We start from the raw sequence: 14556 nt of genomic DNA on the forward strand, positions 1-14556 counted from the left end.
TTCTTTATACATTTCAGCATACACACTGAATACATGCAGGAAATGGCCCAATAGCAGGTGAGGCACCTTTAGGTAAAGATATTCACCACAGCATTTTTAAGGTTTTGTATTGTATGTGTTTATAATGTCTTCATGGTGTCATGTAACAAACATTTACATTTACCTGAGGCACTCAGACTGTTCAAGATACAACATGTGTGACTGTCGTAAACCATGCTCAGCAGGTGTGTATGTGTGTGTGTGTGTGTGTGTGTGTGTGTGTGTGTGTGTGTGTGTGTGTGTGTGTGTGTGTGTGTGTGTGTGTGTTCTAGTAGGCTCGAGCTGCCTCTCACATCAGTCACGACTATTTTAAACTATAAGTATTAATGGTGATAGGGCAGTAATATCATAGTCACAATCCAAACACCTGCACAGTGACATGCCCTGTGTCAGGCAACATTTTCTCAGAAAATTTGCATTTCTGCTCAGTGTCTCCTGTCCACTTTGGCGTCTGTCAACATGCACTATGTGCCCAAACCTGTTTGGGAATGCGCTTTATCCCCCAGCCCCAGTCTGTTAATTTTGAAAGAACAGAAAGGTTTATCCAATACCCTAAATATGTTATTTTCTCAGCGCTTTTTTTCCAAACAAATCAAACAAACCTGATTTTTGTAGCATTTTACAACCATGACAGCTGAATCAGTAAGTGCAGACAGTTGTATGATTTGGTTTTTTTTTTAATGCAGAAATCATTGTGTGATTAAAAGGCCATGTTCTTCCAGCACTAACAGTGAAATGAAAATTGTTTGGTTTATCTGTATATCGTACAGAGGTTTGTGATAAAAAAAAAAAAAAAAAGACTCAGTGTAATTATAATGTACTTGGCTAGTTTTGTTACCAATATGGTTGTAAAGACTGTAAAGATATGGGATGTTAGAAATGCATCAGAACAGCAGTTTCCAAAGTCCAGTGCGTCGCGGCTCCCTGTATAAATCCAACGATACCACAGGCAATAACAATATATATGTAATTCTTTTCCTTTTTCTTCCACTTTAACAATAAACACTATGCACAGTTTGAATTTGGAAACATTTTTTTGTTTTTTTTTGTTTATAAAAAGTACTTGGTGTTAAAGTAACCGTTCCAATACTATTACTACTTGCTACCTCCTATGCTTACGAGCCAGTTCCTCATAAATCTTGTAATAGTGAGTGAAGACAATCTTATTTTTACCATACTTTAGTTATATTAAGATTAAGTAGTCAGCGATGTCTTCCTCAAATGCTATAAATATAACATTACTGGACATACAATATATATATAAATTATACAACAAATTTAAGACAACTTTGTTTTTGGTTGTGAAAGTGACATTGATTTTTCTATCCACTAAGTACAACGGTTTACTTAAAAAAAAAAAATAAAAACTTGACAAACCTATGATTTAAGACATGCGTGACAAGTTTTCATAGAAATTAGAGGCTTTGGTTTTGCAACAACAGGTTTTTTAACTGAAACTCACTTTTCAGTTTTGTATCAGGCTTGACATACCACTCTCTATAACACTAGAATATTTCCCTTCAGGGTGAGTTACATCATCTTCAACAGTGTAGTTTACATAGTTCTGATAAGAAGCAAAGTGGATCATGAAATATCTGAATGAATGAATCGGTTGCATTCACGTGATGTAACATTTATTTCATTTTTCATTCATTTTTATGAACCAATTAGTTTAATGTGAAAAACGATACAAACACATTCTATGGTGAGATTTAGTAAGAACGGTTAAAATCTCTGCAGTTGCTACCTTCATCCTAATGAAACAAAATCTGCAGAGTTACTAGGTTCAGTGACTTCGGTGTCAACATAACTGACACAAGAGAAATCCTTTCTTTAAACCTACAACACACTAATAAATATTGTCTCGTCTTTAAGTTCTGGAGGTTTGGTAAAATGAGTTCAGTTCAATTTACATGAAATGGAATCAGATAAATTGAGCCATGCCTCTCAGATCAAATGGGCCACCAATTACAGATACTTTACTGTTCAAGCAAACAAAACTAATTGTTTCATGATCATTGCATAAGCATGCAGATTGTTGGATACCATAGATCAAAGCCAGGGAGCACCGCATTATGGAAATAAGCTGCTGTTTCTGCCGTTATAACTTTGACCTTATGCTTTACAATTCACTCATTGGGTCACTGTCAATACTAGACAGTAGTGCACGTTGGGCCATCATTTATGCTAAAACAAGAGGTGTGCAATGACTTTGCTTCTTCTGTTGCATGCTCCCATTAGCAGTAATTGCCACTGGAGTCTGTCCATGTAACTATGGGCCTAGGGTGTCCTGAGCACGTTCTGTGCGCTTGGTTTGGCCTCTGCTGTGAGGTGTGCAGGTCGAGCAGCAGAAGTGGCTGAGCAGAGCGATTTGTACTGATGGACTTTGTGGACTGGTGTGAGCGAAACCACCTCTGTTTGAACACCAGTAAGACAAAGGAGATGGTGATGGATTTCAGAAAGAAGACACTACCGCACACACACGGCTGAACATCCAGGGGGAGGACATTGAGGAGGTGGACAGTCTCAAGTACCTGGGGGTTCACCTCAACAATAAACTGGACCAACACCCTGTACAAGAAGAGCCAAAGTCACCTTCCCCTTCTGAGGAGACTGAGGACCTTCGGAGTGAGCAGGCCTCTGCTCAGGACTTTTGATGACTCTGTGGTAACCTCTGCCGTGTGCTGGGCCCCGGTCAGCACAGTGCGGGACATGAACAGACTGAACAAGCTGGTCAGGAGGGCCAGCTCCGTCCTGGGCTGCCCCCTGGACTCTGTGGAGGAGGTGAGGGACAAGAGGGTATTAGTCAAGCTCACCTCCATCATGGACAACACCTCCCACCCACTGCACGGGACTGTAGAGGAGCTGAGCAGCTCTTTCATTGGCAGACTGAGACACCCTCAGTGCAAGAAGGAGCAGGTCCTTCATCCCCACTACTGTCAGACTGTACAACAAGACTGTAAAGTAACATGTGCAATAACTCACTTACTCACGCACGAATCTGTTTTATAGATGTTTTTATTTATTTTTTGTATATTGCTGTTCTTATTCTATTGTAATTGTATTGACACATTTCAGGTTAAACATTTTGTTCTTTCCTGTTATGTCAAATTTAATAAACCTAAACTTACCTGCGTCACCTAATCAACCACTTGCACTATGATGTGAACCTGCACTGCTAATACTGACATTTTTTGTTATGTCTGTTTACTTAGTTATTAACTGTTTATACTTTTGTCCCCACAAAGTCCTTGGTAGTCATTGTATATAAGACAACACTATTTTACTATTTTTTTTGTTATTGTTTATTTTTGTCACATTTTCTGCCTATTTGCACACCCTGGGTGTTCTAAGAGCTGAATGTAACAAGTAAGTGTCTCCATTGTGAGATCAATAAAGGCTATCTCATCTCATCTCATCTCGTCTTATCTTATCTTATCTTGTAGTGTTTGGTTCAATAGGACCTGTGCATAAAGTTTTTATTTTAAGATATTCATTAAAGATTAATCTTAAAATAATAATAATATGTGGCAAATGATGAGAGAATGATGTGGCTTTAATGTCATGTTAAGTGTACTGGGTAGTGGTTCATTTAAATTGGTGCAGAAGGGATTACCTGAGTAGTTCTGGTGGTTCTTGATCAAATAAAAATGTTCCCTGTGCAGATGGAAAACTGCATTTTCTACCTACATTTGTATAGTATTTTAATTATATTAAAATCATATTATTATTATTAGGCTACATGCAATTCACTGCTTGTTTACAGGATTGTGCTTGCTTCACTTAAAAAAGTTATTTGCATAAGACTGGACTGAGCTGAAATCCATCATGTGCTGATGCTTATAATTATACCTAATGGAATCTTTAGGCCTTTACTGTAAGGCCATACATTTCCAGCTCTGACATTTGAAAAAATTTGAATACATACTTCCCTTGTCGCCCCAAGGACTGTCTACATTTTTGTGTTTTCACTCGGTCCCTTTACTTGTGTCTTGTCCTGGGGGAGGGGTCTTTATGTATATATAAGACACGTTACTCTCTGTGCAGCCACTCTGCTCCAGACCCGCAGAAGCTTTGATCCAGCAGGTCAGAAACATAATTCATATTTTATTCATTTTTCATTGATATTGCTTAGTGTTCGATATATTAATGTTGTTTATGGCTGTGGTTCTCAAACTGTGGTACTTTGGCTTCGTCAGGTAGTATCCAGGTGATCTGCAGTTTTAGAATGTATTCATTTTTAACTACAGACAGTTTCATTTATGCTTCTGTGTTTTTCTGGTTTAGATATAGTTTACACCTAGTTTAGACACTATTCTAGACACGTTTTAGACACGTTTTTTCCCCTAATTTAATCTTCATCTAGACCTGGTGGTAATTTTGAAGAATAAAAATGTTAAATGTTTAAAATTAAAAACGTCTACATATATTCTTTTTGTAGCATGCCTGACACCTGCACCTCCATCATTAACCTGAGCTACCCGGACGGGAGCGCGGGGAGTTCCTCCAAACCCGAGAGGTTTGACAAGGTCCAGGACTACAATGAACTTAAAAAGTACTATGTGCGAAACCGGATGCTGTTTACGGACAGGACATTTCCCCCTGACAACGTCTCATTGGGAGATGTGGATGGTTTAAGTCCCTCCCAAGAGGCTCAAGTCAGATGGTGCAGACCAAAAGTAAATAACCCACATTATTTATATATATATTTTAATATTATTGACAATTCAGTCGACAGAATGACATAAATATATGCCTACAATTAATAGTTTTATTTATTCATAGGAAATCATGGAGATCCTGAATATCAAAGGTGACCCTGTCTTCCGCAGCTGCTGCGAGTCTAGATTTGACTTTGGGCAGGGTTTTATAGGTAAATGCACAACTAACGCAGTAGTTTTATTTGCACTAATCTATGCTGTTCTTTAATTTGATTTTCACTGTGTAAACACACTTTGTAGGTAATTGCTGGTTTTTGGCTGCCATTTCTTCACTCACTCTGAATAAAAGGCTGACGATGCAGGTTGTGCCAGAGCAATCCTTCGACGACTACGCTGGAATATTTCACTTCAGGGTGAGTTACATCATCTTTAACAGTGTAGTTTACATAGTTTTGATGAGAACCCAAAGTGGATTATGAAATATCTGAATGAACTGGTTGCATTTGCATGATGTAACATTTTAAAGAGCCAATACTGTAGTTTAATATGGAAAAACAACAAAGAATTATTTTCTTTCCAAATATCAAAATGCAAATGTGTTGACCTGGTTAAAGGTTAAAATCTCTGCAATTACTGCCTACATCCTGATGAAACAAAAACTGCAAAGTTACAAAGTTCAGTGACTTCTGTGTAATTGACCCAAGAGGAATACTTTTTTTTAAACCTACAACATGCCACACTAATAAATCGTGTCTTATTTTTAGTTCTGGAGGTTCGGTAAATGGGTGGACGTCGTCATCGACGATTACCTGCCAATCTTTCGAAATGATTTCCTCTCTGTGAATGCAAAAAAAACTAATGAGTTCTGGGTCCCTTTGATGGAGAAAGCATACGCCAAGTGAGTGACAACTTTCCTTTGTTATTAGTTAATGTTTTTTTCACTACATTTTAAGTGTTCTCATTCATCTCATGGACCCCCTGCAGCTCTAACCTTAAAATCATTATTGATTAATTTGTATGTGTTGCACCAGATTATTCAACTCTAAGTCCTACATGACACAAGACATAGATCAACCGTCAATTTGCTTATTGTGCATTTAGACCTGGTTTGGTCCTTCTTAGGCCTTTTAGTGATTCATTTATTAAGTATTTGGCATCATGTGTCAGGCCTATCGTTTTCTTTCTTTTGTATCATGATTTTTTCCTCCTGCAGAGTGTGTGGGTCTTATGCAGACATGAACGCTGGATATACCAGTGAATCCTGCAAAGATATGAGTGGGGGCTTGAGTCTGAACTTCCCTCTTCAACAAGTCCATGATGATGACCATGATGCTGAGCTCTGGAGCTCCCTGTCCTACGGCTCACGCTGCAGGTCCCTGATGTGCTGCGGGACCCCCTCTGCGGATGGGGTAAAAACGATTTACTTTGGTGAACTGACTCTGGTGGAGGAGAAAAAGTGATGGAGAGGAAGTACATGTACTCACTTCACTGGACTTTTTTCCAGGGAAGGGTTGTCAACAGCCAAAAGAATGATGGGTTGATCAACGCTCACGCCTATTCTGTGACTAAAGTTTCAGAGGTAATTATACACACTTATGCTGAAAACATAAAAATATACCTCATCATAAAAAAATGCATGCCAAGTATCAAAGACTTGTGACAAAAATACACGTATAGCTATTAAATATGTATGTGGATATTAATTCTCTCACTTTTTAAAGGTTTATCATAGAGGCTCCAAAGTGAAGCTGGTGCGTGTGCTGAACCCTTGGGGCAGACAGGAGTGGAACGGAAACTGGAGCGACAAGTAATATTCAGAAATTTTACTTTTTCCCCACAAATAAACATGCCTTATAAAATAACTGAGCATTTTGATAACTATGTGTAAACAGTTCTCCTCTGTGGAATGAAGTGAGCAGCAAGGATCGACTCAAATGTGAAAAGGATGAAAATGGAGAGTTCTGGTGTGTGCACATCAATGCTCTTTGTCACTGTATTTTTTTTTTATTCCTCTTTAAACAGCAAACACAGTTACAAGTCTAATGTCTGAATGGTGTCCATATACATGATTTATGACAACTTAAGAGTGATTATGAGAGGTCTTTGTAAAGCAAGTAGTAATTTTGCTATTTTTTTTTTTATCAGGATGGAATTGGAAGATTTTTGCCATAACTTCAATTGTCTCACGATCTGTTGTGAGAACCCAAACTTCATGGATGGAGACCTGGGTTGTCAGTGGCAGGTCATGATACACGAAGGGAACTGGTCATCAGCCGGCGGCAGCTTGAGCGATTGTGAGCACTATCCATCAATCTACAAATATCTGTCTACTATTCACGATCAAAAATGTTTTGGAGTTTTGCACAAGGGAACATCTTTTGCCCCTTTGATAATTTTGAGAAATATGATTACACTCAATAGAGATCTAAACAGAGCCCCCTGACCACCCTTTTATGTGTATATGATGCATCATTAGTATGAGTAGAAAGTGATTGTCATAGTCAGGCTTGGTCACTCTGAAAACATGCACTACAATATCATGGGTGTCCAACGTAAACTAAAGTCTGAGTGCCAAATGTTTCCATCACAACAATTTTTGTTGGTTGTATTTTTCCAGTAATATTAGTACCTACATTATTTTAGCATTACTGTATAACACTGTTGGTAAGGGCTACTTAATTGTCTCAGTTGGGGAAATGTGTGCTATGTATTTGACTCAAAGGAAGTCTTTTTCACCTCAGCATTTGTACTGTTCTGTACCTCGATTTTTTTCTGCATTTCTAGCTTGAACTTGACTTGATTTGATCTTGTCTTCTCTGCAGATTCTTTCCACACTAATCCTCAGTTTCGCGCCATGATTGACATAAGAAATGAGGAAGAGGATGTTGACATGAACTGCTTTGTGTCTCTGATGCAAAAGCCAAGCGAGAGAAACCGCAAAAAGGCTCGATATTTTCCAATCGGAATATACGTCTTTAAGGTCTAGCATCTGAAATATTAATTTATTACTGGTTATCTAATTTGGTATAATTATATCACTGTTTCTTTTTTTCTAACAGATACCATCTGGGGTGAGTACTAAAAATAAAACCATAATTCAAACAACCCAAACATTGTTTCTGTATTTATTAGTATGATAAAAGGCTGACTTGATTCCTCTGACGAGTATGAAGTTTGAGATGAAATGTTATATATTTAGCATTAATGTGGAATCCTGCCATTTTGTGTGGAACCAGCAAACATTGTCCTTGAACTAGATAAAAAAACATAAACTATAAACTATAGAGAAAGAGCTGCTGAACATTCATTGCTTGTTGCCAGGACAACACAGGTAAGTCCATCTAACACACTGTAGTGTCAAAATCTGATGCAAACCAACAGAGCAGTGTGTTCACTTCTGGAGGCACGAGCAAGCACAGCTTACTATAGACCGTTTATTATCTTTGCTATAACAGTATTACAATCAATGGCTGATGTTGATTTCAGACGAGCCCAGGACGCCTGGACAGGACTTTCTTCCGGCGAAACAGGCCAGTAGCGCAGATTCAATTCTCCAGTATGAGAGAGACCACTAACTGGTACAGCCTGCCTCCTGGAGAATACCTCTTTGTCCCGTCCACACTGCGGCAGTACATGAGGACTGAGTTTGTCCTGTCCATCTACACCAAGTCCCACATGACTATCGAGTAAGAGACTTTCAGTTTAAATTTGGATGTATTAACAACCACCACTACATACTGCACTAAATAAATAATGTATTTTCAAGGTCATTTGGAGGTGAGGATGAAGATGAGCATGAGCATGACCACGGCAATGACCACGACCATGACCACGGCAATGACCATGGCAATGACCACGATGGTGACCACGGCAATGACCACGATAGTGACCACGATCATGACAATGGGGGGGACAACCTGATTCTTCCAGAGGTAATTGGTAACTACAGCTATGGGCCTTAGGCGAGGGGCACACCTCCCAGGACAAATGATTCGAGCTGATCAAACATAAAAGTTATAGGAGCAACATTAACACTCAAATTCACTAATAAAAATATGTATTAATAAAAAGAAAACCTAATAAGAACTAAACTAGTATTTTGTTGATGACCATGACGATTATGACGATGACTGAGATCAGGAAAGAGTACATAAAATGCGCATTTTTAAATAAAAAATATGGTATGAAGTTAAAGGACATATTACAAAAAGGGCCCCAGGATTCATTCTTGTTTAAAGCGAGCCCCTTGCCAGTTTAATGTAAAGAGGACAGATAATGGAGCAGATGGGATGGATGCTTTAGTTAGAAATATGCTAAACAAAGCACAGTGTGATGTGATTTTTTTATTCTATTTATTATTATTTTATTTTTTCTCAGATTCCTGTTAAAAAAGAAGAAAGTGATCCAAAGGAGCTATTTTACCGATATGCGGACTGGGTCTGTCGATCTTCTCAAATGTGTATCATTAAATGTCACCCAATATCTTCAACTCAAGTGCTAAAAGTCTTTCTTTTGCCGACAGAGAGGAGAGCTGAATGTGAGACAACTCCAGAAGCTTCTTAATACGCACATTGCCAGAGGTACATCGATGATGATATTAAAGATAATGTTGTATTCTTGCAATTCTTTCTTCTCTCTTTCAGGAGCATGGGATGGCATCAGTCGTGACACCTGCATGGACTTCATTGTCATGTTTAACGTATCCAAAACAAAATTCTATTTAATATTTATTGTGTAATTACGGTTTGATTTTGATTTTGTGGAGTCTGCATTTCTTATGATTTTTTTTAACTTGAAAAGACTGACAATTCTCTGAGGATGATGAACTTTGAGGAATTCTCTGCACTCTGGATGAAGATCAGTAAATACAGGGTAATTCTGGAAAGAAGACAAACACATTACATTAGCAAATAGCCCGCTAATGCCCTTTGTGAAACTGCTCTGTGACATGCAATAATGGTATTGATGAATTAAACTTTTGATTTTTTTTTGCAGCGAATCTTTGAGAACGCTGATGCTAATCACAACGGAGTCCTTAACCAGGCTGAGCTCAACACAGCAATCCAAGCAGCAGGTGCCCTATCACCGACATACTTTACTGCTGTCATTATAACGGCCATCTCTCATTGTCAAAGCTTTCTCTTGTACCAGGGGCCTCTCGTGGCGCTTGGGCAGATGTGGCAATGTTTCGCTTCAGTTTTGGCGGGTCCTCTTTGAACATGCTGAGTTTCCTCGATCTGATGATACACCTGGATCACAAATTGGGTAAGAAAGCTCTGTCATCACATTTCTAACATGCACATACTAACTTACAACACATATTTAGGGAAGCTTGGAGAAATGTACTATATTGGTGCATGTTATTGATGTTTTATGACGTTCCTAGAGCCCTGAATAGTCTTGTGTGCATACTGTGGTGTTTTTTTGTTGTTTTTACTGTCTATTCTTTATCATTCAGGTCTCTTGAACCGTCACTCCTCTGATGGTTTTATCAGAATTTCCAGGGATGACGTAAGTAGATGAAAGATACTAGTATTACCCAGTGTTTAATGATGCTTAATGATTTTTTATTTACAGTGGTTTGACGACTTTTTCTGAGCCAGAGCCAGTCGCCACAGCTATGTTTAAAAAGCACCTGAAGAAGGCTCACCTGAGCATTGGTGTTTGATTTTTTCTTTTCTTTAAACAATAGCCATGTACCAATAAAGGCTTTAATATAACCAGCAAAAGTGCCTTGGACGTTTGTCTGCCTCTTCCATCTGGTTGGCAATTCCTATACCCGGTTAACTTAACTGGAAACCTATACTCTCTATTCTTATAGTTCTGGAATAATGTCTTTTTTTATGAATGTCTTTATTGTTTGTGGTCAGCATGAATTTATACATATTATTTAAATATTTTTTGTTTATTTCCAAACACGCTGCCAAGCGACCGGGGTAGAGAGCATATGATGGACAGAGAGAAGGGAGAGGAAAAAAGAAACAGGGGAAGGAGGACAGACCAGAGTATGGATATTTGACAAAACAAAACAACAAAAAATACCAACAGTAGTAATAACAATACTAATTAAAAAACAAACAAACATGTCAACATTAGAATCATGACAGTGACAACAACAACAAAGGTAACAGCTGCAACAATCATTATCCTTACAGAAATAATCATCATCATCATCATATTGTTCCCAAACGGTCTCCCATTAAAGTACCAACCAGGCCCTTCCCAGCTTAGCTTCCGAGATCTGACAGGATCAGACATAGCAAAGGCAGCATGGCCAGCATGGGACGAGTGGTTTCAGAACAAAGCATCAAGAGGAATATTCAGAGTTCTATTAATTAAGGAAGAGTGTTCTTGCATTGTCATTCTATTGCTCAAAATTGCAAATAGAAAATTAGGGCAGGCGAGCTACAAATCTGTTGAGAGGGACACTCCCAATGGGCTCATACACCTCGTCTTTCAATGAACCACACAGTATAGGAACATCATCTTCAAAATCAGCTGATACGTTAGCTGGGTGGGGGTTTGTTGATGGGGAGCTAATGCTCTCTTCAACTGGCCCGCTGTAAGGCAAGGCAAGTTTGAACTGGCCCACTGTACACCCTGGATTTTTAACGTACTACACTATGCATTGCTTACATAATACATATTACATAATTCACTGTACATTAAAAAAAGGAAGGAAGGAAGCAAAGTTGGACACAAATTAATACTATATCGAGGATGGAAATGACAACTGGAAATGTTATGAATTTAGCATTAATGTGTGTCCATTTTGTGTTGAAACAGCAAACCTTGTCCTTGAACTAGATAAAAACAACATAAACTATAGAGAAAGAGCTGAATGTCTCTTTTTGTTGCTAGGACACCACAATACATCTAGCACAATGTAGAGTAAAACTCTAGTATTGTACATTTTAAAATCTCCATTGGTTTATGATAAAGGAAAGTACCCTATTCCCAGAATGCTTTCAGATGCAAACCAACAGATCAGCACGTGTTCACTTCAGGAGGCACTCCAAACACAGCTTAGCATAAACCGTTTATTATCATTGTTATAACAGTATTACATTCAATGTCTGATGCTGATTTCAGACAGTCCCAGGACGCCTGGGCAAGAAATGTTTCCTGCAAAACAAGCCAATAACGGAGACTCAATTCTCCAGCATTAGAGAGATCACTAACTCGTACAGCCTGATTCCTGGAGAATACCTGTCCACACTGCCGCAGTATATAGTGGTGTTTTAACAACCACCACTATATACTGCATCAGGCTTCATAGATGAAATATTTTTTCAACGAAATAATGTATTTTTAAGTTCATTTGATGGTAAGGATGACGATGAGGATGACACTGATGAGAACAACCCGAATCTTCAAGAGGTAATTGTTTTCTTACTACAGCTATTGGCCTTAGGTGAGGGGCACACCTCCCAGGACAAATGATTAGAGCTGATCAAACATAAACAAGCTAGGAGTAATATTAACACACATCTCTAATAAATGGACCCAAAACAGGGGTGAACTCTCCTGCTGAGGGACTGCAGATGGAGCTTTAGATTTATTTATTTACAAAGCATGACAATTTATATCATACAGTTTGTTGATATTAAGGTCCGCTTTGTAAAAGGGAATGCCCAGAAGCGCAATGCTTATGGACAGGGACCCACAATTAAAATATACAACCAAAGTGCAGAAGCAAAGAAAAACAAAATTACAAGGAAAAAAGTAGACATTTACCCACCCACAACCACCAACAAGATCACAATACAGAAGGAGCCTGTAAAAGTTACCCATCCTGTCTCTACAAATCATAATATTCAAAATCAGATTATAGACATAGTTTGTACATCATGACTCATCAGTCTTATGGGGTTTTTACGCATAACATAGCAATACATTTAGCCTAAAAAGCTTTTTAAATATGAAAAAAGAATGTGATTCTTTTATAGAACTATCAATCTCATTCCAGATCTCAGGGCCTCTATAGGCCACACTAAAGCAATTTCCCCCTCTTAATAAAGGTTTCCCTCTAGTGTTATATTCATGAGAAGGAGCGGTCACTGGAATAAGTTCACAGAGTCTAGAATTTAATGAAATCTGTTGCACTCAGCGAGCTTCAGAACCTTGAAACCATAAAAAACAGGATCTAAGGGAGATTATAGTTTGCCCATGATATAACACGTACAGTATAACCTTCTTCTGAAGAATCTCCAGTTTTTCAAGATGAGTAGGATACCATATGACATTGCAATCATTTTTTATGTGGTTCAAACAGAGACCGATACAGAGTTAGGAGAGCATTGAGAGGAAGATAGTGCCTCACCTTAGAGATTATTTATTCATTAGATATTCAATGTGTTTTTTAAAATTTAAATATCCACCTATCTGTATTAAGGAAGTTAGTGCTCTCGACTCTCTCCATTGTTCTACCATTTATTTCAATCTGTATCTTATCAATATTTTTACGGATTATATTTGATCGAAATATAATAAAGGTGGTTTTATTTATATTTAGGCAGAGTTTATTACATTTAAACCAATTGTCTACTTTGACTAATTCTGAACTCTGGATGAAGATCTGGATGAATCTGCTCTGTGACATGTATTAATTGTATTGATGAATTAAACTTTGGATATTTGTTGCAGCAAATCTTCAAGGACGCTGATGCAAATCACAACGGAGTCCTTAACCAGGCTGAGCTCAACACAGCAATCCAAGCAGCAGGTGCCCTTTATTGCTGTCATTATAAAGGCCATCTCTCATTGTCAAAGCTTTCTCTTGTACCAGGGTTGCCCTCTAGTGGCGTTTGGGTAAATCTGGCAATGTTCCGCTTCAGTTTTGGCAAGACTTCTTTGAACATGCTGAGTTTCCTCGATCTGATCATACTCCTGGATCACAAAACAAGTAGGAAAACTCTGTTTAATCACATTTGTAACATGTCGAAAAGATCAAAATTACAGTGCACATACGAGCTTTTGCCAACACATATTTGGGGAAACAATCAGAAATGTATTAAGCCTATATTGGGTGGATATTACTGTTTTTTTGTTTTGTTTTAAATGTATGGCATTCCTAAAGCTCTGAATGGTCTTGAGTGCATACTGTGGTGTTTTTTGTTTGTTTTTACAGTCTACTTTTTATCATTCAGGTCTCTTCAACACTCACTCCTCTGATGGTGATCTCAATTTGTCCATGGATGACGTAAGTAGGCTACATGAAAGTTACAAGTATACTACCCATTACCAGTATTTTATGATGCTTATATTATACTTGTATTTACAGTGGTGTGACAACACCTATTTTTTCTGAGCCAGAGCCAATCACCTCAGATAGGCTACTGTAGGTATGTTTAAAAAGCACCTGAAGAAGGTTCACCTGAGCATACACGTTGGTGTTTGTTTGTTTTTTTCTTTTCTTTATTTTTCATACAATAGCCATGTACCAATAAAGGCTTTTTATGGGGCTCCATTCTAATTAAACACAAATTAAGTAAGTAAGTAGTTTTTCAGAAAACTGTGTCAAAACAGTTTGCAGCCTGTAGGCCGGTGTTTGGGACCTGGGACCTGCGGAAGTGATGTTTTTGTCATTTTTAGGCCTGTTAATTCGACTATTTTGTGGCTCTTTTTTGCGCTTTTGTGGCCATTTTGGCACTTTGTTAGTGGGGCTCTTGGATTTGGGTGGAGCCTAGCTACAAACAAACAAACAAACAAACAAACAAACAAACAAACAAACAAACAAACAAACAAACCATGAACTATGTGTTTGTATATGAAGCATTTTTTCGGTAGACCTTTTTTTTCACCTGGTTAGGCTAATAAAGTTCTAACAGAAAATAAATGAACTGCACTGTCAAAT

At 38.1% G+C, this 14556-nt stretch overlaps 2 protein-coding genes across 4 annotated transcripts; both read left to right on the forward strand.

The window, feature by feature from the left end:
• Positions 1–38: 38 nt before the first annotated feature.
• On the forward strand, positions 39–7686 carry LOC306970776 (calpain-11-like; the record flags this gene model as incomplete). The annotated part of the gene is made up of 11 exons (XM_079566806.1): positions 39–57; positions 4481–4718; positions 4825–4912; positions 5001–5113; positions 5465–5598; positions 5914–6109; positions 6205–6279; positions 6422–6507; positions 6593–6664; positions 6846–6994; positions 7523–7686. Exons 2-11 carry the CDS (start codon positions 4482–4484, stop codon positions 7684–7686), a joined length of 1314 nt encoding a protein of 437 aa, XP_079422932.1. The 5' UTR covers positions 39–57; position 4481.
• A 189-nt stretch (positions 7687–7875) lies between these two features.
• LOC306970163 (calpain-3-like) lies at positions 7876–14033 on the forward strand. Of its 3 annotated transcripts, none has more exons than XM_079566039.1 (11): positions 7876–8031; positions 8187–8386; positions 8467–8632; positions 9078–9137; positions 9223–9280; positions 9344–9399; positions 9501–9572; positions 9696–9774; positions 9852–9965; positions 10159–10211; positions 13984–14033. In XM_079566039.1, the coding sequence occupies exons 2-11, from the start codon at positions 8259–8261 to the stop codon at positions 14008–14010; spliced, it is 813 nt and encodes a 270-aa protein (XP_079422165.1). In that variant the 5' UTR covers positions 7876–8031; positions 8187–8258; the 3' UTR covers positions 14011–14033. The 3 variants fall into 3 exon arrangements, with proteins under 3 accessions (XP_079422165.1, XP_079422166.1, XP_079422164.1); XM_079566040.1 differs by lacking the exon at positions 7876–8031 and having other exon boundaries at positions 8070–8386; positions 8467–8526; positions 8563–8632; XM_079566038.1 differs by lacking the exon at positions 7876–8031 and having other exon boundaries at positions 8070–8386.
• Positions 14034–14556: the final 523 nt, after the last annotated feature.

Source organism: Gobius niger, assembly GCF_951799975.1.
Source record: "Gobius niger genome assembly, chromosome: 11".
NCBI lineage: Eukaryota > Metazoa > Chordata > Actinopteri > Gobiiformes > Gobiidae > Gobius > Gobius niger.